Source organism: Galleria mellonella, unplaced genomic scaffold (assembly GCF_026898425.1).
Source record: "Galleria mellonella isolate WM207_F2 unplaced genomic scaffold, CSIRO_AGI_GalMel_v1 utg270, whole genome shotgun sequence".
NCBI classification, from domain to species: Eukaryota; Metazoa; Arthropoda; class Insecta; order Lepidoptera; family Pyralidae; genus Galleria; species Galleria mellonella.
In genome coordinates this window covers 4,404,715-4,429,557 of record NW_026442062.1, presented here as the reverse complement: position 1 = coordinate 4,429,557, position 24,843 = coordinate 4,404,715, and the positions used below count along the sequence as shown (strand labels likewise).

At 32.0% G+C, this 24,843-nt stretch overlaps 1 protein-coding gene across 1 annotated transcript; it reads left to right on the top strand.

Moving 5' to 3' along the window:
• Nucleotides 1-608: 608 nt before the first annotated feature.
• On the top strand, nucleotides 609-24,809 carry LOC113514200 (protein polybromo-1). Its single transcript, XM_052895288.1, is given in 34 exon segments — nucleotides 609-1,008; nucleotides 1,581-1,730; nucleotides 2,372-2,543; nucleotides 2,917-3,047; nucleotides 3,828-4,082; nucleotides 4,480-4,647; nucleotides 5,440-5,545; nucleotides 6,096-6,327; nucleotides 6,803-6,915; nucleotides 8,547-8,797; nucleotides 9,158-9,434; nucleotides 9,906-10,170; nucleotides 10,440-10,538; nucleotides 10,992-11,150; nucleotides 11,476-11,682; nucleotides 12,445-12,617; nucleotides 12,835-12,850; nucleotides 12,892-13,052; nucleotides 13,694-13,812; nucleotides 14,534-14,647; nucleotides 15,386-15,552; nucleotides 15,704-15,770; nucleotides 15,859-15,964; nucleotides 16,331-16,464; nucleotides 17,251-17,370; nucleotides 17,870-17,993; nucleotides 18,563-18,757; nucleotides 19,619-19,758; nucleotides 20,698-20,800; nucleotides 21,172-21,213; nucleotides 21,760-21,943; nucleotides 22,571-22,647; nucleotides 23,394-23,565; nucleotides 24,051-24,809. Coding segments are annotated over 34 exon segments (5,202 nt in total). The 5' UTR covers nucleotides 609-882; the 3' UTR covers nucleotides 24,328-24,809.
• Nucleotides 24,810-24,843: the final 34 nt, after the last annotated feature.

Below are 24,843 nucleotides of genomic sequence, written 5' to 3'. Positions count from 1 at the left end.
TCTAGGGACCCATTTATGGTCTATTGGTAATATATAAATTTAATTTCAGTAACATTAATTCCAAATTCGCTTAACAACTCTTAAATCCAACCCATAAATCTAGTCAAGGCAATGAAACGATGATTGACAGCAAATATTGCCAGTAAATATAATGGGCTACAAAGAAATAATACAAATAGATATATTTCTTTAAACGATTTTATAAGAACTTTTTTTTTATTAAATATCTAATAAGCCCGATCTAATAAATATCTAATTATCTAATTAATTTTGCATTAATTTAGATGAGATTATAAATTTTACTCTGTACTTTTTGTCATAGCATAGAGTATGTACAGTTTATGATGGCTTTTGATTCACGTCAACTTGAATAAAAAAGCATTAATATAAAATCTATGTAACCATTTTATTGTATTTGAAAATTTGACACTATATTACAGAAAATTTTATTAAGAAATTGATATTTTCGAAAAAGATGTATATAATGTATAGTATATAACAGCATAATATTGATATAACTTTGAATATACTTTTTTTATGTTGATACTTCTAGGTATTTGCATAGATGTATTTTGGTTTCATCGATATATAAGTAGTGTCCACTCTCCTTGTTCTCTCATATTCACTCTGTGGTCTACCGCTTCTCTTTTTAATTTGGTAAACACGCTTGGGTTTCTAAATTCCTATTCTTCTAGTTTTAATTCAGTAATTTCATTATGTGGAAAATAAATGTACGTATATAAAGTGTGTGTGACTTATTTCAGTAAATATTTTATTAATATAATAAACGTTGTTTTTAACATGGTAATGACGTGAGAGTTTTCTGTTGGATACTTTATATTCTCGAGAAACTTCACTTACTGGTATTTGTGCTAGTAAACAATGAGCAAGAGACGACGTGCCTCTTCCGTGGCCAGTCGTGGAGCTGATGACGATAGTGATGATGGAGCGGAGTTAAGCAACCCTGTACCGCCTCCATCGTCTCGAAAGAAAAAGAAGCTGGATCCTGTAAGTTCTCAAACTTGAAATTAAAATTGGGGTTTGTAAGCAAAGTCTCTTATTTAATAGTATAAGTTTTGGTAGAAGAGACTGAGTATTACTTATAGTAACAGGTGGAGTTACATACATAAATCATAGGTTTAATTAATGTTTGTATTGGTAGGTGTAACAAACTGATGGTGTCATTTAAGTGTACAAATGAAATAATTTATAAAAGTATGATGATTTGTATAAAAAAAGAAAATAAAAAATATATTATTTACATAAAAGAATATTCTAAAAAATACCAGGTTAACTAATTTGGATTGTTAAAACCAAACCTGCAACCCAAATTATTCCATTAATATTAAAATCAATTTTGAAACCAAAGCTTTGCAATACCAACCTGTCCGATTAGAGTAATAATCTCCTCATATTCACAGAGAGGTGGGTTCGTCATAGGTTCAAATCCTGCACTGGACAAAAAGGTATATTGATATGCGTTTTGGGTTTGGGTGTGTGTTTTTGGAGTGTATCTGTCATCCTTTTTGGGTAATTTCTTTATTTGATTAATTATGATTAATGAATTATATTTTTTTCAGGGTGAAATATGTCAGCAACTGTATGACACTATAAGGTCATATAAAAAAGAAGATGGTACATTGCTATGTGACTCCTTTATTAGAGCACCTAAGAGGCGACAAGAGCCACAATACTATGAAGTTGTGTCACAGCCTATTGACTTGTTGAGGGTAATTTTGTAGACTATTTACTGTAAGAAAATTAGTAATCCCTATAAGTAACAATAATATATCATATATAATATATAATAATCAGGGAAAAGATTTTCAATTATTCTTTATTTAGTTATTATCAATATATTATATGGTATTGCCATGTATTTATAATATATTCAGATTTTGATATTTTTGTAGAGTTTATTAATTAAGGAGTTTATTGTGATCTTATATTAATTTTGTCCTTATTCAATAATATTTTTAACAGATGGATTTCACTATAAAAGAGATTTTCATTTGAAATTCTAGTGTATAATAGAATTAATAACACAAAAATTAAGAATAATTTGAAATATTAAAAGATTTTTTATATATTTTTTATTTCACATATACAATAACAGTAGGCTTTGTAAATAAGCATCTATAATAAGTAAATAAGCAAGCTAATATTTTTTTAGAGCCCTCCATTTTTACTTACTTTTTTTACACTTCTCTTACAATTTGTTAAAAAGCAGAAGTGACACAATTTTATTTAAATAATAATTTTCTCTGAGTCTTCTTCTAGCCCTATGAAAGTCTCAAATGCCCAAAAAGGGTGTTATCACTCATATTGAGAACCTATGGTTTAGTTGATACATTTAATAAATTGATTGCAGGTTCAACAAAAATTGAAAACTGACACATATGAAGATATTGAAGAGTTATCAGCTGATATAGAGCTGCTTGTGAACAATGCAAAAGCTTTCTACAAGCCAGACTCTGTGGAATACAAAGATGCTATTGAGCTGTGGAAACTGTATGGCCAGAATAAACAGGCTCTGGAAAATGGTAATATTAATAATTTGTCATTATATGTGTGGCAATAAATATGTTGCTTTACAAAATGAGCTCCCAGATCGAAATTTTTATTAGACATATATGGTATCTCTTATACTCATACATGCATGAGATAGAATGTGATACCAATATTTGTTATCTTATTCTTTCTTATTGCATATTTTCTCATCTTACAGGGTAAACTAGTTTGTAGGTTTCGGTTAGGTCTATTAATTTTTATAAAAAAATTCTGTCATAATTTTTTGTTGCTAGTAACATTTTAATAATTATATCTTCCTATAAAAATTTTTTACAAATCCCTTTAATGAGGCATGTGGCACATCCAAAAAGTGTATGGCTAATGTAATTTTATTGTATATAACAGGTGAAGAAATCAAGACTCCAAAGCTATCTCGCAATGGATCTTCCAGCCGCAGATCAGATGTAGCTGAGGATCTATCAGAGACATCTACCAATAATGAAGAGGATAATGTATTTGAGGAGTTATTTAATGCAGTAAGATTTTCTTTTTTTTCATTTCTCAATCATTTAACTAAAAAATAAGTTTTGAAACAATAAGACAAACCTGTCCATACTAATATACTTAAAGATTTTATTTTCTGTGTATTTATAAAATATAAAAAAGAATGTATAAGTATTAATGCATAGATCTCTGTTCTGTTCATATGAGTAGAACAATAAATTACTATTATCATATTAGGCAGTTCAGTACAGGTTTTTATTGCGTATTTTTTTTTCTCTTGTACTGGTGTATTGTCCTAAGTTCAACCTCATGTGATCTGTGTCACCATTTGGATTAAATTTTTTCTCGTTCTAGGTAACCATTTTTTTTATCACATTTTGTCACCACATTTGTATATTTGTTATATTTGCAAATATAACCTTGCTATAATTACTGTTCAAGTTCCATGTAAATTTTACAATACACTTTCTAATATTACAAACAAAACTGAAAAAGAACTTGTTGGTGGCTTTCTTTTGTTTCTTTTATTTCACTTTGCATAAATCGTCACATGCAGTGGTTGTCGGTTCTTTTATTTTTAATTGATTTGTTTATTAGCAGTTATTATTATATATAAGTAAAATTGATTTTGTCAATCTTCGTCGCAGACTTTTATTTACTCATTTATTGATTTCAAAAATATTAATAAGTCTGTGAAATATACTTTTACCCTTTACACTATGGTATTACTTATGTAAATAAATAGAATTTATACATGTTTATAAGTGTTAAAATAATGTTATTACTTACTCAAATTGCTCATCATTTCACAGGTAATGACTGCTAATTCGGATGGTAGAGCTCTTTACCCCGCCTTCCAATTTCTACCATCCAAACGTCGCTATCCAGAATACTATAACGTGATAGACAACCCTATAGATTTGAAGACCATTGCACAGAAGATACAGGGTGGTGAATATACTAACATAAATGAGTTAGAGAAAGACTTACAACTGATGGTGCGTAATGCTTGCCACTTCAACGAGCCTGGTAGTCAGATTTATAAAGATGCTAAAACATTGAAGAAGGTAATATTTTTTAATTAATTTTATCTTTAGTAATCCTGCATGTTTTGCAATTAGTAATTTCTTAAAAAACTAAAAGGTAATACGATATATGCATAACCGTATTTCCAAGTGTTGTAGATGAAATGCTAAAGCATTGTAACGTTAACACTTAATTAATTAAGATAATTTTAAACCGATAAAAACATACATATGATTTGAGAATCTCCTTCTTTTTGAAGTCGGTTGAAAAGAAAAAAAATCTAAGTATTTTATTTACAAACTGATTTTGCTAAATCCATGCACTGTCATTTACTCTTCGTTTAGCATAACGGTAGACTGGTAGAGAATCAGGCATTAAGTCCGTCTTTAGACATATTTTAATGTGTGCAAAAGTATAAATAAATAAATATATATGCAGGTGATCCAAGTCCGCAAACAAGAGATTGATCAACACGGCCGCAGCGGTCCCGCTAAGACATCAGAGCGTATTCGTAGCAAACGAACCTCACGCGTGGGCCCCGTGCCAAACAGTAAAGCGCTAGCCATTATGGAGCCACCCGGCTCCGACACAGAGTCAGAGCTTAAGGTTGGTATTAGAAAATATCCCTATTTTGTATATTTTTATTATCTATGCTCATATTTATTGTTTCATCTTTCCATGGTTTTTGATCTTGGGGAACAATACCTATTTTCAATCTTTTTTCAAGATGGAATATTCTTAGATTATATAGATAGAGCATCGAGTCCCAAAAAAGGGGTCAACTTTTTGTCAGCTAATTGTCAAATTAACTGGCTCGTTTTTTTATCAGTGTTCTAATACTTACACACAATGTATCTTGACGTATCTATATTTAAATATTTCATAAATAAAACGAATTTATACGCATTAAAAACATGTAAAAAATTATAAAAAAAAATAAATAGAGAAACTATAAAGGAAACTTTTTCATACAACTTTTCGTGATAAATAATTATCTATTTATCACGTAAAATTGTATGAAAAAGTTGACCTGCTTTTCTCGAAGCATTTGTATGGAGACAGTATCTGTGTAATCTAAGGCAATATATAATACATTACACAAAAATCTTTTTCTAGCTATTGTTTATTTTATGTATAGTTATTTGAATAATGGTTTGTTCACTTAATATGAATGTCAGGTATACAAAAATTATACTCTATTACCTGTTTTCTTTATTCATTCATGTTAGCAAAGAGTGTATTTACTACATCGTAAAGCATAAACTTTCCTTTGATGAATATACTGTATATTTCCTACTGCGATGGGTTTGCGATACTTCATCAAAAAGTTATCAAGTAAATTAGTGTGTTTCATGACATTTCATATTGCTATGTGTAACATAATTGTATTGTTTATAGCATTCCGAAGATAGTGGCGGTGAAAGTGGTGAAGAACATATTGAAAATGAAGACTCCCCACAATGGAAGCTTCTAGAAACAATTAAGAATCATTTGGGACCTAACGGTAATTACTTTTGTATATTTTTACTTACTGCTATAAATTGTGTGTGGCGTCCTTTAATGGCAAGAGTTTCTAGACCGCCTTTGTTGTAAATGTATGTGACGGGATGTATCAGACGATGTTTTTTACTTAGCTTTTAAACTTTTGAATTCATGGAACAAGAAGCAAGTGACAATGATCCTAATATATACGACAATATTTGTAAATAAATTTAAATTGAAATATAGTACTTAATTTTCACTTCACTTTTTATTATAATACTTACATGCATGTTATGAATAATTTATTAAATGATCCGAACTTGAAATAAAGAAAACATATATTCGCGCAGTTAATATACAGTTAATTATAGATAAACATTAGTTGTATTTTTTTCGTGTGAACAATTAAAAAACCTGTTTCTGTAAGAACTATTATGTAATCAATAACTTTCAATGTTAAATATTGTAATTATAAATTTAAAGCCAAGGTAGTTGCGTTGCACCCACATTCTAGATTAGTTTGCATGTGAAAAATGCAGTCTCTTCTCTCTTACAATAGTCGACTGTCACAGGCACTCCAATGGCAGAACCGTTCTGGAAACTTCCTTCGCGCCGGGCCTACCCAGACTATTACAAAGAAATAAAAAATCCAGTCTCCCTCAACCAGATTAAGAACAAAATTAGACGTGGGGCTTACGGAACCTTATCCGAGGTGGCCGGGGACATGAATATTATGTTTGAGAATGCCAAACAGTACAATGTACCTACTTCAAGGTTGTACAAAGACGCTGTCAAGTTACAAAGGTATGTCTCTATTATTTAAAAACAAAATTACTCCAATAACAATTGCACTATACTTATATGAATATTTAAGTCATCATAGTCTCGATTCGAGCTTTCAGCATGCTAGTGAATTGTTTTGTTTATCGAAATTTATTTTAAACTTTAAAAAATTGCGTGTTTGCACACTTTGAACTATAATGTAAAAAAGATTATTGCTAAATTGAACGTTAAAAACCCGTTTACAACGGGTATAGCTTACCTTCTTCTGAAGATTGAGATCCAATAAATTTCTTGCTAGTTATTAAAATTCCTAAGAAGACCTCTTAGGTTTAAGGTTTGTATGTCGGTATATATATCAACATGTACATGGTAAAATACACATGTTACTAATGCTTCATAGTCAATGGTGTTTGCTTACATACAGACATGCCGTATGGATTAATCTCCAATATTGTACGTACAATAAATATATAGTCAAATACAAATATTTGTCTAGATTAATGCAGCAACGTGTACAAGAGTTATTGGATATCGTGCAAAGCTCATCCAGTGACGACGAAAGCCTTTCTACAGTGAAGAGTCAGAACCAAAGTACACCTAGACCTAGAGGTAAGAAATGAAATATAATTATGTATGTATATGTATATCTACGACTTGTCGAAGAGCTAGTCAGAGGTGTTTATGAGGTAAGAATTCCGACTTGCGTTACTACGAAAACTCCATTCATTTAAAACTTTTCCAAGTTTGGTGGATAAACTATGGTACACAATTCTATAGCGAAACACTTCATACTGTATGGGAATTCTAAAATGTATCTAATTAAATTTAATTTGTTTCATTTTTTGTTTTTATTGTCACTTGCTTTATGAATCGGAGGGTATGAAATTTGTAAAAAATCCCCGTCAAAGATTTTTGTGTACTTACAAGATGACTTACACAATTTTAGACATTAGAGGGCGCCACCCTCATAGTTCTAGTATTAATATATTAGTATACATCGATTATAAACAATAACTGCAGATTTGAATTCATACAATTATCAAATTCATACAAAGTTAAAAATCGATATATTATGCGATCTGCTAAGCACAAACATAAAGGAAATGTGTTTAGATAATTTTATGTATATGCCTTATGTTATAACGATAGATTAAGTCATGAAGGTGACAAGACGTAACAAACAAATTAATTTACATTCACACACATGAAATTACTAAAAATTATTGTTTTTGCTTTTTGTCGTTCTTGTACCTCTCATATTTGTCTTCAATATCTCTCGTGTACAGATTTTTTTTTATACAACTTAGAATGGCAAACAAGCTGACGGCCCACCTGATGGGAAGTGGTAACTGTCGCCTATAGACATGAGCAGTACCATGGACATAACAGAGTATACTGTTTCGCCCATAATACCTCCCATGCGTTGCCGATGATGTATGAACTTTTTCATCCCATTGTTGTCTTAAATATAAAAATTGTAAACATGTATTTTAGTTAGGCTCGAAACTACTGAATGGATTAATATAGATTTATACCATATCCTAAACTAACATCGTTTATTTATCTCCTGGTTCAATTGACAAAGTAGATTAATCAAAATAAGCTTATTCGCATACTTAGCGTATGTAATTTAATCTGTCTTATCAGATTCGCAGAACTCGGCAATTATAAGATGCCAGTTAATCGTATTAATACTTCTTAGAAATGAAACTCCCGTTATGTCGTTACTGAATTGTTATATTTTGCATTCCATTATCATTCTGTCTAGTTGTCTCCTTTTGACTGTGAACTATTTATTTATATTTTATATCATTTCAAAATAAAATTATAGTTCAGAATCAACAATATGTGTTCAGGTAATATATGTGGGAAGCACTTTATTTTCTTGTTATTTAAATTATTTATTTCATTTTTTTTTATGTTTTTAGAGACATTACAAAAGTACGAAAGGAAATATTATGTGGTGGTTATTATTAGGTGATACTTTGTCTTTTTGTTTATTTTTATTTGTCAATGTTCATAGGAATTATTTAGATATTTTATAACTTTTCTAAAACTAATTGTGTGAACATGAACAAGTTTCATAAATATTCTTTATAATTTGGTAAAAAATTCCGATAGTTTCTTTTTTGTTCAAAATAACTAATTTTGACAAATTTGAAATAGGTCTTTTTTATCGGAAAATAGTATACTACTGTTATAATAATTTATTTATATAAAAGCATAATTTTTATTCGCAGGACGCCCGCGTGTTAATCCAATTCCTCCATCAGCTCCATCCCCCGCTCCGTCTCCTTCGATCCCTAAATCAAATCTACCCCTGAAGAAGAAGTTACACTATATAGCAAAGCAAATGTTAGACTTCACGTGCCCCGACGGAAGGCAGCCAATGTTGCTCTTCATGGAGAAACCAAGCAAGAAACTTTATCCGGATTATTACAACGTAATAGATAGACCAATCGATATGATAACCATTGAGAGTAATATTAAGGTTAGCATTCCTTTTTTAAAATTTTATTCTTCTGAATTTCTTGCCAGTTATACTCAGCTGAAATTGTATTTATAATTTATATTTGTAGATTCATAAAAAAATACTATTCAAAAATGCTTACATTTAAATTTACTCCATTAAAAAAAAATCTATTTTATTTATTTAATCACTCGATAAAAATGATGATTGTGATTTATAAACATGGCCTATGTGAATAACATAGTATATTTTTCAATACCACGTTTGTAGGTTTAGTGTTGCCGTAGTGTAACTGGCGAAATATTAAGTTATGTACTTCAATAAAGTACTATACTTACAATTGACAAAAAACCCGTCATAAGCATTATTCGTCATTCACAGAACGATAGATACAACTCAGTCGATGAGATGGTATCCGATTTCCGCGTCATGTTCTCCAACTGCCGCCAGTTCAACGAGGAGGGCTCCATGGTATATGATGACGCAAACCTTCTGGAAAGAGTGCTTAATGATAGATTGAAAGATCTGCACAGTGGCATGCAAGAAAAGAAGACAAACATAAAAACCTTTAAACCAGCTAAATCGAAGCAATTGTCACCATTGGAACAAAAACTGAGGACATTGTATGATGCCATCAGAGATTACAGGGATCCAAAAGGTGAGATTTAGTGTTTTAATTTTTTTTTATTTGAACTATTTTCAGCACAGTTGACATTATTTGTCAATGTTGAAATTGTCGTTGGAAATTTCAAATATAGGATCCTATTTTGATCAATCTATGAAGTTATTTATATACTTTTATTATCATACTAAAGCTTTATATTATTTTGTATAGCTTATGAATTCGTTTTCATTTCTACTCAGTTCGTCGATGGATGGCAAACATATCTAACAATGGTTATTTGATTTGAATTATTTTGCTTAATTCTGCAGCCATTAGTGTATGTATGACTGCTAATACTCCAAGATTGACTATTATTATTATTACCAGAATTTCTACAACTTTTTATGTTAGTCATTAATCTCCATTTACTTGACCAAAAAGGGACAGGTTAAAATAAAACTAGTCTAAATCGAAGCTTTAAAACATTGAGAACCACAAGTTTTATCAAATTATTATATATTTCAGCTAACCGCCAATTAGCCCTTATATTCATGAAGCTACCGAACAAAATTGAGTATCCAGACTATTACGAGCTGATAAAAAATCCCATTGACATGGAAAAAATAGCACACAAACTCAAAATGAACACCTATAGTTCTGTTAATGAGCTGGCTTCAGATTTCATACTAATGTTTGATAATGCTTGCAAGTATAACGAACCGGATTCACAGATATATAAAGATGCATTAATACTACAGCGAATGTGTTTACAAACTAAACAGTTACTTAGGTAAGTACCACTTTCCATAAGGTGGGTCGTCAACTTGTTTGCCTTTGTTACATTCCTGTATATATATATGTGTGTATGAGTTTCTTAATATATTTTTACAGGATTGGTAGAAAGAATCATAAGTGATAGACTTCTATCTTCGCTTATGTCTCTCACTTCATTTACTTTCATTCATAAGTGATTTCATATAAACCAGAGGTGTTTTAGAAACTCTTTATTACTCGTCTGCGTATACAGAGCACATATTAACAAATGTTTCTTGACTACAGGGAGGATGAAGATTCTGTTCCTGATGTACCAGCTGCGGTACAAGAGTTACTACTCAACCTGTTCACTACTGTCTACAATCACCAAGATGAGGAGGGCAGGTAATGTTTTTTTTTTATTGTATGGATGTTCTGAGTATTTTTTTTTTATGGGTGAAAATGAAATGCTAACCCTGCCTGCGCTATCGGTATACGCTAGCCGGGCACCAGTGATGTATGATAGCTGAGGATGAAAATAGGGCAGTTAGCCCATCGTAATGAATTCTACAAGAATTAATCATGATGGTTTCCAGGGGGAAACGCGTGAAGGTTGGCCTGATAGGTAGCAATGGGGCAGTTAAAACCCATTAAAACAATCCTTTTCTTCCCGGATGTTCTGAGTTGTGATTCCTGATGTTTATTGCGTGATTCTCTTAACGCAGTATTTCCTAGTTAGTGGACCAGGAAATTGTTGCGATTTGTGGCTTAAAAAAAAAGTGTACCAAGATAGAAAAACAAAACTTCGACATCAAAAATAATCGTCTGAAAAAAAAATGTGATTGTTCATGGTTCCAGGTGTTACTCAGATAGCATGGCAGAACTGCCTGAGCACGATGAGGCGGGCGGAGAACGAGTGCGCGCAATCAGCCTCGACCTCGTAAAGCGCCGCCTCGATCGCGGCCTTTACCGCCGTCTCGATCATTTCCAGCAGGACATGTTCGCCGTTTTCGAAAGGTAAGCACAGACACCTAGTATATACAGGGTCAGTTTATGGGGTGATAATGGAATGATGATACCGCCTGCGCTGTCGCTATACGCTGGTAGCGCAGGCGGGGAAAATGAGTACATATTGTCCCAAAAAGCATAGTGGAAATCTAATAATGTTTTTTTATCTTTCATACAAAATAAAAAAATATATAATTAAAAGAAATAGCTTATTTTTTATTTCAAATTTGTGTTACTAACTTACTAAAATAAGAGTTTCAACACACACAAACATATGAATTTTACACATTTTTATTCTAATAACAAATTATTAAAAAAAAATCTGTATGTCCAGAGCACGTCGCCTCTCTCGTACCGACAGCCAGATATTCGAAGATTCAGTGGAACTGCAATCGTATTTTGTCGAACAAAGGGACCTACTGTGCAAGAACACTCTTCAATCCCCCGCAATGAACTTCACTCGAGATACCCTCACCACTAGTGTGGAACTCGTGAAACAATGCAAACTGTTACAGGAGAACGAGGATGAAGATGAGACCAGGTGAGGCTTCTCGTACCCTTTAGATTAATTTATACTCATAATTTTAAACATTGTTAGACTGTATAAACAAAACATACCGTATGATTCTGGTTAATTGATAACAGTCCATTGCTTGAAATAATCACCTATTACAACTGCGCAAACTGCAAGCATATATACAGTACACAGAGTATATATGCTAGTTCTATAGTTCTTATAGTTGCATATATATTAATTCTAAAACTATATTAACTTAATATGTATGCGTAAATTTACTGGGCACAGAGGAATAACATCTGAGTCCTCAGGAATAGCAACGCATGGGAGGTATCATGGGCGAAACAGTATAGTCTGTTATGTCCATGGTACTGCTCATGTCTACAGGCGACTGTTACCACTTTCCATCAGGTGGACCGTTAGCTTGTTTGCCAATCTAAGTTGTATAAAAAAAAGACATTTGAACAAATAAATTGTGATAAAGCTATGTTCGATTAGGCATGTGAAGTACAGGTTAAATATGTACGATTTGCCATAATGTATCACCACTACTATTTATCGAGAATGTGATGTCAGGAATAGAGTAATATGAAATAATATTTTGACTATTGAAACGATTGTCTGATTAACGTAATAAATGTATTGAATATTGAATTATTTATGATTTTATAGCTCCTAAAGTAATTTTTTTATCTACTTCACAAAAATGCTTTAGTTTTCAAAAGAAGTCTTACCTATGAGAGATATGTACCAATTCATATTTTTTGTGAATATATTTTCTTCTAGATCAAGTACTGAAGAATCAGTACTGGCCGGTAGTACTGCACCATTCCAAACACAATATAAGAAGGGTGATTTCGTTTATGTTCAAGCAGAAAAAGGAATTAAGGATTTGAGCATTGTCCAAGTGGAGAGAGTGAGAGGTGAAATATATTGACGATACAACAAAAATGATGTTCGTTATAGAAACAAAAACTACTAAACGGATTTTAACGGTGTACCAATGATTAACGGTACAATTATTTTTCATACAATGTATATTACAGGTATGTTATTATTTTAAATATTATTAGTATGACACATTACTATAAAATCTGATGGTTGCAGGTTCAATCTCTGCTAAATAGTTCCATAAGTATATCTATATTATATATTTACAAAAAGTATTTATATTAGATATCAATTACTCATAGTAGAAGCTCTGTGTTTTTAACCTCTTATGTGTAAAGTTAGTTATTTTCGCAGGCCGCACGAGACATTTCACGTGCGCACGCGCAAGTTCCTACATCAAGAGGTATTTAAAACGGAAACTCATCGCACCATACCTCTCGAACAAATACTCGGCCATTGTTACGTCATGAACGTCAAGGAATATTTCAAGTTCCGCCCTGAAGGTATTAATTATCTTTTCTGTCTTATTTCTGCCTATCCTAATGGGTGACAGGCGTGACAGATATGAATGTATATATGTATTCTATCTTTATTTAACCCTTAAGTGTAGAAACATGCTCTTGTCTATTTTTTCTAGTTGTTTTGAAAATATGCTAAGCTTATGTTTAGCAATGGATAGTTAACAGGTGATATAATGATTATTTCTTTATAAGAGAGTTCATACCGAAACTCACCGAAGAGTGGTAACACAAAATTTTTAACAAGACTTGCACGATTTTCATTATCCTGTATTGATTTTTTACAATGTACTCTGTTAATGAACTGAAACGTTATTTATAGAACATGTTGCACATGCAAATTACCACTACAAGTTTTGCTTCTAATACATATTTTGCTTTGAAAATTTTCAAATACTTTTTTGTTATTTAGATCCAACATAAATTTATACATCAATACATCTTTATCACAATTTTTTTTATATAATTACCTAACTTTTTTTTTTTAACTAAAAAGCCCGTGTTGAATAAACAAACAAATACTGAATATTATTGAATTATTTTTGAAAATTGACAAATAATTCTGACGTTGCCACACTTCGGTATTAACAGTCTTAAGTTTCTTAAAATAAATTGTTTATGAACAGGTTACTTGGATAAGGATGTGTATGTATGCGAGAGTCGGTACAACACCAAGAATCGCTGGTTCAAAAAGATCAAGGTTTGGGAGGGTGCCGAAAAGGAAGCTACGCTCATACCCAGAGACGTAATCATATATCTATTTTTATTTGCACATCTTATAAATTATTAATAAAATTAACCAATTTATATTAAAGGAGAAATAATTTTACTTTCAACCTTCAAATTTCTGCTCAGCACTTTTGCTGTTATTGTTTTTATATTTTTTTTTTATCCCTTATAATCATTACTAATGATTCGGCCCAGCTTCGAAAATCAGCATTTTCGAAAATAATATATAGCCTATGTTACTCGTTGATATTGTAGCGAAAATAATAAATAGCCAAATGTTATTTATTATATAGATTTCTCTAGATGAAAAATTAAATCAATTGAGTTGTTTTTTAGTTTATCTATTAGAAACAATCAAATGCTTCCCTTTATAATATTAGTACACATTTTCAGTCGATTCTAACAAGCCGGTAGGTAGGTCAAGCAAGTACGTAGGGCGTAATATTAACGGACCAATACAATTTTATTAGGGGATTATTCCAAACCTTACTACAATTCGTATAAAGTACTTATTTAAATCCCCCAGAGAACAAAAAAAAAATTTTTATGCCCATTCTATATATTTCTAATAATAATAATACAATGTTTATATTTTGGATGTAATAATGACGTTATCACATCTTTTTATTTTTTATTTCCTTAACTAACAGAGTTTACCACCGACCAGTATATTTATACTAAATAGCCATTACACTACAAAGCGGTTTGATTTACAATCAACTTATATTCCCATACAGGTGCCGTTGGAGCCTAATAGGACAGTGTCTGTATTCCGTGAACGCGTCGAGAAGCACAAAGATGAGCTCGCTGAACTGGAAGTACTTGAAAATGTTCAGGAGAAGGAGAGACCGGTATTTACAATATATTTACATTTTTTGTTAAAATTGTGCGAAGTAGCGAATGTTCGCAACTTTTGCATCATCATTACATTTCTATTATGAACAATTTGATGGGAATGGATATCGTCATCTATGTATTAGGAATTGTGTTATAAATATCCAAATATTGAACATTGGTGTTAAAATATTTTATTGAAACATTAGATGTTTATTTCGTCTCATTTTACGTAAAGTAAAACGATGTTTGTTCTTTCTTGTACGACGTATTATTTACTACTGCTGCTACTGTACGGTTCTGAGCAGTATGAATAAATATTATCCAATATCCGATATTTAGCTCTATATTTAAAAGTGCACTTTGATGTATCTAATTTCACTACAAACATTTTGTTATGTATAATTTTTTTTTTCTTTTTAATGCTTTCATGTTGTATTCATTTTTTCATGGATTTATTTTGTTCGAAAAGTCATGGTGATACTGAGATTATTATACATGAGGGGTAAAATGTGTGCAACATTACGTAAATCATCATTCTGTGTTTACAATATGATTCGTTTTGTATGCAACTTATATGCAACTCTTGTACAAAAGCAATAAAGTATAATCTAGTATGTGTTCCATCTTAACCTCTTCAAAATTGCAAAAGTACACGTGATGGTTATATTATTGAACTAAAAGAATACTGTCTGCGGGTTATACAAAATAAATCTTATTGCTGTAATTATAAAATGGTTATTTCAACCCTCCAGGACGTGGTGATGTACAACCCGCTGGGAACCGACGACGAGAACACTTACTACGAGCAGTACAACACTGTGTGCTCGGGCGTGATCAAGACCGGTGATTATGTGTATGTGGTAGCTGAGGGTGGTAAGCAGATGATCGCGCAGGTCGACACCATCTGGGAGACTGGCGAGTGAGTATTGTCGTTAACGAAGCACGTTTGAAATTAAAATATAGACTAAGATCTTTGATAATTTGAGATATGAACATTTGCTTCATGTGTTATATTGAGACTTGGATGTTCTGTGACATAGTCATATTAATAACATATATTTTTTTTCCAGTAATAAATGCTATTTCCGCGGTCCATTCCTCATCTTTCCGTCGGAGGTGGCCAATATTATCAACAAGGTATTTAATTTGTTTAAAAATTAGAGCTTTTTTGCGCTATTTAGTTGTGTTTTTAATGTAATTTTTATATTAAATTCTATTTTTTTAGCCATTCTACAAACAAGAAGTGTTGTTGACGACGATGCATGATACAAGCCCACTGGTGGGTATCGTGGGCAAATGTGCTGTTTTAGATTACGATGATTATTTGAAATGTAAGTTATTTTAATGACATTATCTACATTATGAATATGCTTGTTACAGTCACTTTTACGTGTTAGGTACCAAAGTTTAAATACATAAACAATAGTTATATAGATATATAATCCTATTCTTAGCAGATTATTTAAATATATTGTATTTATAATGAAAAATTTTACAAGTACTCATATTTTCACTGTAAAAATAACCGGATTAACTTACGTCTATTTTAGTCAAGAAAGCTAGTATTTCTATTCTCGAAAAAAATACATTATTCTTACAGTTAAAATACGTATAATGTACTTAGTTCCACAGTACTTATTTGTGTTATTGTAAAGTTATCCTCGTATTTGGGTATTATAAAAAGTGTGTGTGCGCAGGTCGTCCGACTGAAATTGCGGAGGGTGACGTGTATGTGTGCGAGTGTGCATACGACGAGTCCTCCCGCGTGGCGCGTAAGCTCAAAGCCGGCTTGCGACGTTTCGAGCACACCAAGGACGTCACAGTCGATGAGGTGCGATTAAGTTTTTTTTTATAGCATACAAAAATAATTAATTGATCCAGGAAACTTTGCATTGCCACATACTGCCACCTGTAGGCTCCAGATTTTCTTATCTGGATAAAAACTATCCTATCTTTATAGTTGGAACAAACGATACACATTTGTAAAATTTTATTGAAATCGGTTGAGCTGTTTCAGTGATTAGTGTGAATGAACATTATGACATGGGATTTTTAAATAAATCTGGAATGTTCAATACTATGATGTTATTATATAGAAGCATTATTTTATAAGTCTATAATTTCACCATTGCCATATCTCATCTTTTCTCTTAAAACCGAAATGCAAGCAAACAGTCACAGCGGCTGGTGGTACTAACATAATAGAGATAGAAAGCCATGCAGATTTCTGTATTTAAATTTAAATAAACTGTAAATGTAAATTGAACTCTCTTTTCTGCACTTAACCTCTCATTTGGCCCGTTATATGAATACGTTTTAAATTTATTTAAATAAATATACGCCATTATTCTTTCACCATGTTTCGTCTCATACTTTTATAATTATGTTCCATCTTGCCATGTATGAATACTGGCAAATAATGGTACTATGAAGCTTACGTAGTAATAATTTTATGTACAAAATCATCTTTTGATATATGATATTCATTGTCACGGAAATTGGCCACAAGTTGTTAAAGATTACTGAAATTATAAAATTAGTTAATTTTTTAAGATTTTTCTGATTATATAAATCAAAATTATTATTTACTAATCCCATTACTGAAATGTTTTTTTAGATTTACTTCTTCCCGAAGCCTTTGGGACCACCGCCGCTAGCCACGGCCCAAGATGTTCAGTCGTCGTCCAGCGTCTTCACACAGAAGCCTTTCAATCCTAATGTAAATGCGGACTCCATGGTAAGAATATATTTTATTCACTTACTAGGTGTTTACCGCAGATTTGACCGCGTCAATTAATCCTGTGTAAAGTTAGGATGTAGCCTATGTGCACACCAAATTTTATTTAGATCCATTCAGCAATTTAAGTGTGATTAAGCAACACCTATACATCTTCCGATTTCAAATTTTGTAATTTTTATTTTTAACATTTTACTTATAAGACATCACTAAGTCATGCTATACAGAAAGTGCTATAATACAAATGAATTGTACGACGATCCTTTAATTTATTAATCTCTCCAAATAGACGACTTTTGACTCCTTAATCTGAAATCTGAGTTTTCGATGATTGATTTATTATTACGTTAGTAGTTAACATAAAATCTGATATCGATATACTTAACAATTTACATAATATTTTAGTAATATAATTTTTAATACTTTATTAGTATAAAAAAAGTTTTTTTTTTTTGGAAAAAAAAGTTAATTCTATTTTATCGGTTTGTTGTTTTTATAGGACGGCAAGCCGCAATTTACGAATCTCATAAACACGACTATCGGCAGTCACGATGTGGAGATGTTACTTGAGAACTCACTAGATGACTCGTCGCTCGCTTCACCCGCTACTCCCCTCTCTATAGGTTTGTATTAAACTACATGTATTAGCAAACATTCTAACAGCTCAACTAATAGAAAACGATTAATATTCTTGGACCATAAGGATACCACTATAACTATTGCTTCATGGACAGGATACTTTATATAAATTTGACTGCTTAGTTGACTCTCTGTTTCATGTTAATTCTTCAACAATCCGCATACGTGCTGTGGTCCACTTGAAAGAAAATTGGTGTAGGGATATGCCCACACACACACACACACATATATATATATATATATATATATATATATATATATATATATATATATATATATATATATATATATATATATATATATATATATATATATATATACTTGGATATTACAGTTAAAACTAGATATTCAAGATTCCTGAATGAGCGAGTTTTAGTGTTGCAAGCATGCATGAGTTGCAGTGACCGCTAATCAAAAGGCGAAATTTACGCGTAATTTTCCAAAAAATAAATTATAAATAAGTTCCTTATGCGTGATAACTCGATTTTTTAATGCAGATATTTAATTATATTAGTATTTATAAAAGATTCAATTGTTTTTTTTTTTTTAATAGGCGGCAATAGCAACCCATATAACCCCACGATGACAGCGACTCCGACCCAAGAGAAGACGACCAGCCAAACGTCCGCTACGCCGGCAACTGGGAAAAAGAAGAAAGAACAAAAACAAAAAATTGTAACTGGCTACATATTGTACTCGAGTGAGGTTCGGAAGGCGATCATTGCAAGCAATCCAGATTCAACATTTGGTAAGATATTGGTTTCTTCTACTTTCTTTTACTTTACGTTTGTACTTTTCCATAATTTTCACACCCTTGCCCAAAGGTGCATCCATACTTTTACCAAAACGTAGCCTTGAAAATATGGCAATAATAAGGTAACCTTATTAAACTCATAAAAGTATCATATAATAATATATATGTTCTCGATTCTATGGCGTCATTGCTCTAATTTGTAAGTTTCACAAAATTACTGATTTATGAGTCATTATAAAATTTATTTATAATAATTTTGCCTATTAGAAATTTAGTTCATATGGTTCCTTTGAATAAGGATTGAAATTTTAATTTTAGATTTATTACAAATAAAGTATTAATAAATAAATTCTCTCTCTCTCTTTCCATCTATGTTAGGTTTGTTGGTCTATTGTGGAAACACTTTTTATAATAAGTACTTTAATAGAAAAAAAATACTTATAATATCTACACCTGTTTAAAAAATTAAAATAAACATTATTTAATTAGGTTTATATAAAAAAAAAACGTCATTTTATTCTATAAATTGGGTAAAAGTTTTGTTATAAGAGGTTTAACCAGAGGGGACAGATAAAAGAAACATTGCTTGGGTCATCTGTCCCATTCGTGTTTCTACCGTGAAGCAGTTGTGTTTGCATGGCTGTGTTTCGGTTTGAAGGGTGGGATATGGCGTGAATTTACTGGGTACAGAGGAATAACACCTGAGTTCTCAAATGGCAAGAATAATATCATACATCTCTGTTCTTTCCATTATTTAATTAGGTTTATATAAACTTTCCATCAGTCATTTTGTTGATTCTAAGTTGTATAAAAAAAAATGTATTATATGCGTCATGTGCTGTCATTGTCCCGCAGGCGAGATATCGCGCATCGTAGGCAACGAGTGGCGCTCCTTGCCCGCCTCCACCAAGCAGAGCTGGGAGGAGCGCGCCGCCCGCTGCAACGAGGAGACCTCCGCGCGCCTCGCCGAAGAGATGCGGGAACTGTCGCAGCACGTACGTCTGCCTATTTATTATTGCTATTTCATCATTCTAGTGTGAACCATAGTAGAACTCAGGTTGTGTATATTAGATTCTTAGATTATATAGATAGAGCATCGAGCCCTCAAAAACGGGTCAACTTTTTGTCAGCTAATTGTCAAGTTAACTGACTCGGTTTTTTTTTTATCAGTGTTATATATACTATAAAATGTATAAAATGTATAAAATGTATTTTGACGTATTATTTAATAAATAAAATGATTATTTTATTTATACACTAAAAAGATGCAGAAATTATAAAACAAAATAAATATAGGAGTTTTAAAGGAATCAATGATAACTAAATAGTCATCTTTTCCATACAATTTTGTATGATAAATATCACGCAAAATTGTATGGAAAAGATGACCCGTTTTTCTCGAAGCATTTTTATGGAGACACTCTTATGTATATACTCTAAAATTAGATTATGATTTTTATGCAACTTAGAATGGCAAACAACTCACCTGATGGAAAGATGTAACCGTCGCCTATAGACATGAACAGTACCTTAGATATAACAGAGAGTTCTGTGTTGCCCATCATATTCGTCACGCGTTGTCATTCCTGAGAACTAAAGTACTTTGTCTCTGTACCTTATAATTTTATTAATATTGATTTATGATTAAACAACCAAAGAGACATTCCCATATACGCACAACGCTTAGAATTGTCCCAAATTAAAATATGATAAATAAGTAATCTCCAAAAAACATGGATGGAATCGAAGTCTTAGTTAGATTTTTACACAATTTATAAAATCATCTTGTTTGACTTGTTAGAAATAAATGCATAATTGGGATGATACACTACTTTCAATGCTTAGTTTCTAGTCGTGCCTGTATATAATGTATAATGTGTGTATATATATTTTTTATTGTACATAAAATTGTATTAAGCTTATCAATTGTACAGACGCCCATGGAAATGACATATGAATGTGCTTGGGACACCTGCGATTATCAGTTCGAAGATTTACAAGACTGCATGGAACATTGTATCGGCGATGGTGGCAACAGTAAATATCTATTTGATATACTATTTATTAATTAGAAGTTTATAAGAATGTTAAAATTTTACCTTGAAAAGAAGTTATTTTATAAATCACTTATTATTTTTTTTTTAGATAAAATTCTTTATAATCAACTTTATAGTTTTTCCTTGAGAGCCTTTGGGCCTCCCTGTGCATTGTGTTGATTGACAACACATGTGTTGTTCATATTTATAGGCGATTGTTACCACTTTCTGTCAAGTGGGGTATCACTATATTTTGCTATTTAAAGTTGCTTAAGAAAACCTATATGTGACATGAAGCACACCCACGTATAATTGTATTATATTTTAAATTTAGCATGACGACTATATTTTATTGTCTTTTATCGCTGCAAGTGATTGGAACATATATTGAAACAAAGAAGCCCAAATTAGAACGTAAGTAAGATATAATAAGAGGGGCATGAGCCATGATAAAATAATAATAGGCGAACTAATTTGTAGAGTTCATCGCTTTAGGCGTATCTGAAAAGTTAAGAATCTACTTAAAACGTAGTGGTGATACAATGATGCGGACATTTGTTCGTAATACAATTATGGTAACTATTATATCATATAATGTGGTAAAGTCTACAAATTACCTCTGACATAAATATGTATATACCGACAAATATTTTGGAGTAACAATTTTTTTATTATAAAACCTATTATGATACGTAATTCCAAATTTTCATCTGTGTGGAACACATAAAACGAGTTCAAATCAAACTCGAACTCTTAAATTAAAATTGATAATTCTTCACATCACAAAATAACAAGAAGTGTCCGAATGACCGAGTTTATACTACCATCACAGCCTTTGTGACTTTAACATCAAGTTTGTATTTTGTTTGTCACTAATATTTTGGGTAGACATTCATAGTCGCTGATTTTGTGATACAATCTGACCGGTGTGTTATTTGTGATTTACATGCGTGGCGGCAGCGGGTCACCTGCAGCAACACTACCGCGGATCTCACAGCGAGTACCCGTGCTTGTGGCGAAATTGCGCGCGAGTCCGCAAGGGACAAGCACCCTTCCCGAACTTGCCACGCCTCTTGCGGCACGTGCGCGATCTACACGTCAACAAGGGCAACGGGCGCACTATGGTCGTGCACGAGCGTTCTAGGTACGTAAACTGACATACCTAGGGGCTTGTTATGAACATTTAAAATCTGACAGTTTTACTAATTAAATTAAATTGCACTGCAAATCGGCATTAAAAACATAGACAAAACAGACCAGTTGGCGATTACGTGACATAAATCCGTCAAGTTTTTAAGCTTGTAATAAACCAGCGAGCGCCTATTGCCAACTTTTAAAGGGGGTCACTTATTCAAAGAAACTATAATTTCCTACATATTTTAATTATTAGCATAGTCCATCAGTTCCTTATGTATTATTAATTCAAAAGAAAACATCAAAACAGTTCTCTACTTGAAATAACATCATTAGATGTTTTTTCAGTTTTTATGAAGAGGGAGTTTGTATTTTCCTATTGTAAATGGACTACATCGTAAAATTGAATAAGATTCAGATAGCACCACAAATTACTAGGCATATTTTCATATAAATGAAGCTAATGAAGTTTTTATTTAAATATTAAAAGGGCGCTAAACTGTTTTTTCTATACAAATATCTGTTTTGGATACGTTGGAAGATTAAAAAATGTTAGTTGAATTTGATTATAGAGCATTTATAACTTATCATTAGTACACAAATACATAAATGAAATGTACTTTATTACATTTGTCAGGAACTTCATCCCATCTACAAAGAAACCTCCGAAGACGTTAACAAGCGGCGTACGAAGCGGTGTTATGTCACCAGGAGGTAAGTGTGACAAATTTAACTGTTCAAATTTGTTATCTATGCTATTGGTATATGCTAGCGAAGTACCAGTGAATGATGATAGGTGAGAACTAAGTTAAGATAGTCCATTCACACGAATTGTCCAAAAACTAACCAGGATGGTTTTCAGGAGGGTCCACGCGGAGTTCGACTACAAGGATTAAAAAGCCCATTTATTATAATTCATAAGTGACGAATTCCACAAGAATTAATCACGATGATTTCTAAAGGAAACTTTGTGGAGGTCGACCAGATAGGGTATATTTTTAGTAATGGGGCTGTTATATTCTATTACTAACAATTCCTTCCGCCATAAGTTTATTTATTTTTTTGGAAAACGTATAGCTGAATGACAATCAAAACATAATAAAATTTATATCTATGTGAAGCCATGAATCGTGTATATATATATATATATTATTGCAAAGTTATTAATTTTGATGATATTAATATATTATAATAAAATAAAAGCAATATAAAGCAAAACAACATTACTAAAATAGTCAATTGGGTACAGTAGAGCGAGACCCAAAGAATGATTTTGCCACTTGCAACTTATTTGCATGCGGTTTTGTGTGGAACAGATCAACATCATGGTCAAACAATAATTTATTAAACTTAATTGGAGCTCTGCAGAAATATGAATTTCGCCTGAAGTTGGTTCTGTACCGCGGTACATTTAAGTTGGGCAGTTAGACGCATTTATGAACCGATCCCTTTTCCCCCAGCGTCGTTGTCGGGCATGTCGCCGATGGCTCGCAACACGCCGTCGCCGGGCGCGGGGCTGACGAGCGGCGGCGCGGCGGGCGGCGGCGCGGACGGCCGCGCCGGCCTCGACCCGCTGTTCGTGGCCGCGCCGCCGCGCGCGCAGCGGGTCACGCACTCCGAAGCCTATATCAGGTTAGTAGAACTTGTCACCCGTGTAGCGCTTATCTATACCTGGCCTTACAATATGACGAATGATAATAAATAACACTAGAGATACTATATAGTATCATCTTGTACTAAATCAAACTATATTGTATATATATGTTACTGTAAAATCCCGTACATTCGTTAATCTTACATTTTACCAGTAAATCTAAGGATTTATCTATGTAAGGATTTTATAAAAACAAGATCATTTACTACAAGAATTACTAATATACGGATTTTTACAGTAACATATGTACATATTATACATTCCATATATATCTAAATAGCATAACGCAGTCATTGCCCAAGTCTATTTCTCTAATTACTTCTAAACTAGGCAACGGATTTTGATACGGATTTCACTGTAATTTAGTACACTATTATTTTTAACAGTAGTTTGTTTCAGATAATAGCCATAGTATGATCATTAGAGATAAGCGAGATCTTTATATTTTTTTCTTTTAAATCAGGTACATTGAAGGTCTTCACTCTGAACAGAAATACATTACTCCCTGGGAGAAGTCCCTTACCCCGATGCCTGCAAATCCTGACCCGGCTCAGTTCAACATGCATAAATTACCCAATTGGATGACAGAGGAAGCGGTCAATGGATATTTGGCACAGGATAAGAGCTTATCAGAAAGTGATATACAGAAGATGGATCAAAACACGAAAATATTGAAAGGACTGTGTGCTTTGAGGGACTTTATGATGAAAGATGCACTCTGTCTCTACAAGAGTTCTTAAGAACTCCTGCATTAGCATAGCATGGGTTTGATACCTCCTTTTTTAAAAAAAGTAAAAAATGATATCTCAAGAACATTAAAAAAAATCTTAATTGAAATAATTAGAATCAAAATCACTGAATATTTTGCATAATTTTATTGTAAATATGCAAGAATAGTCGAGAAGAAAGAAAATAAATCTTAATTGTGCAATGTAACTTTTTACAATCTTATACATTTAATGAATGACATTTTTCATTTTCAACATTTCATTTGATCAGTTGTTAGTGCAAACTGATTTTTGACTATTTTTTTTTTATTGAAAAGATTGATATACAAATTTATATTGATTTACTTAAAAATAAAAAAATTATGACACGAGTGTAGTTTATAATAAATATCAATAGTAATATAAGTAAATTGTATGACAGACATTAATGTCCGCGGTTATTATTTTATCTGAATTGTGTTGAGTAAAAGAAATAAATGTTTAGATTAATTGCAGTTTTCATTTTAATTAAGGTAAATAAAATACCAT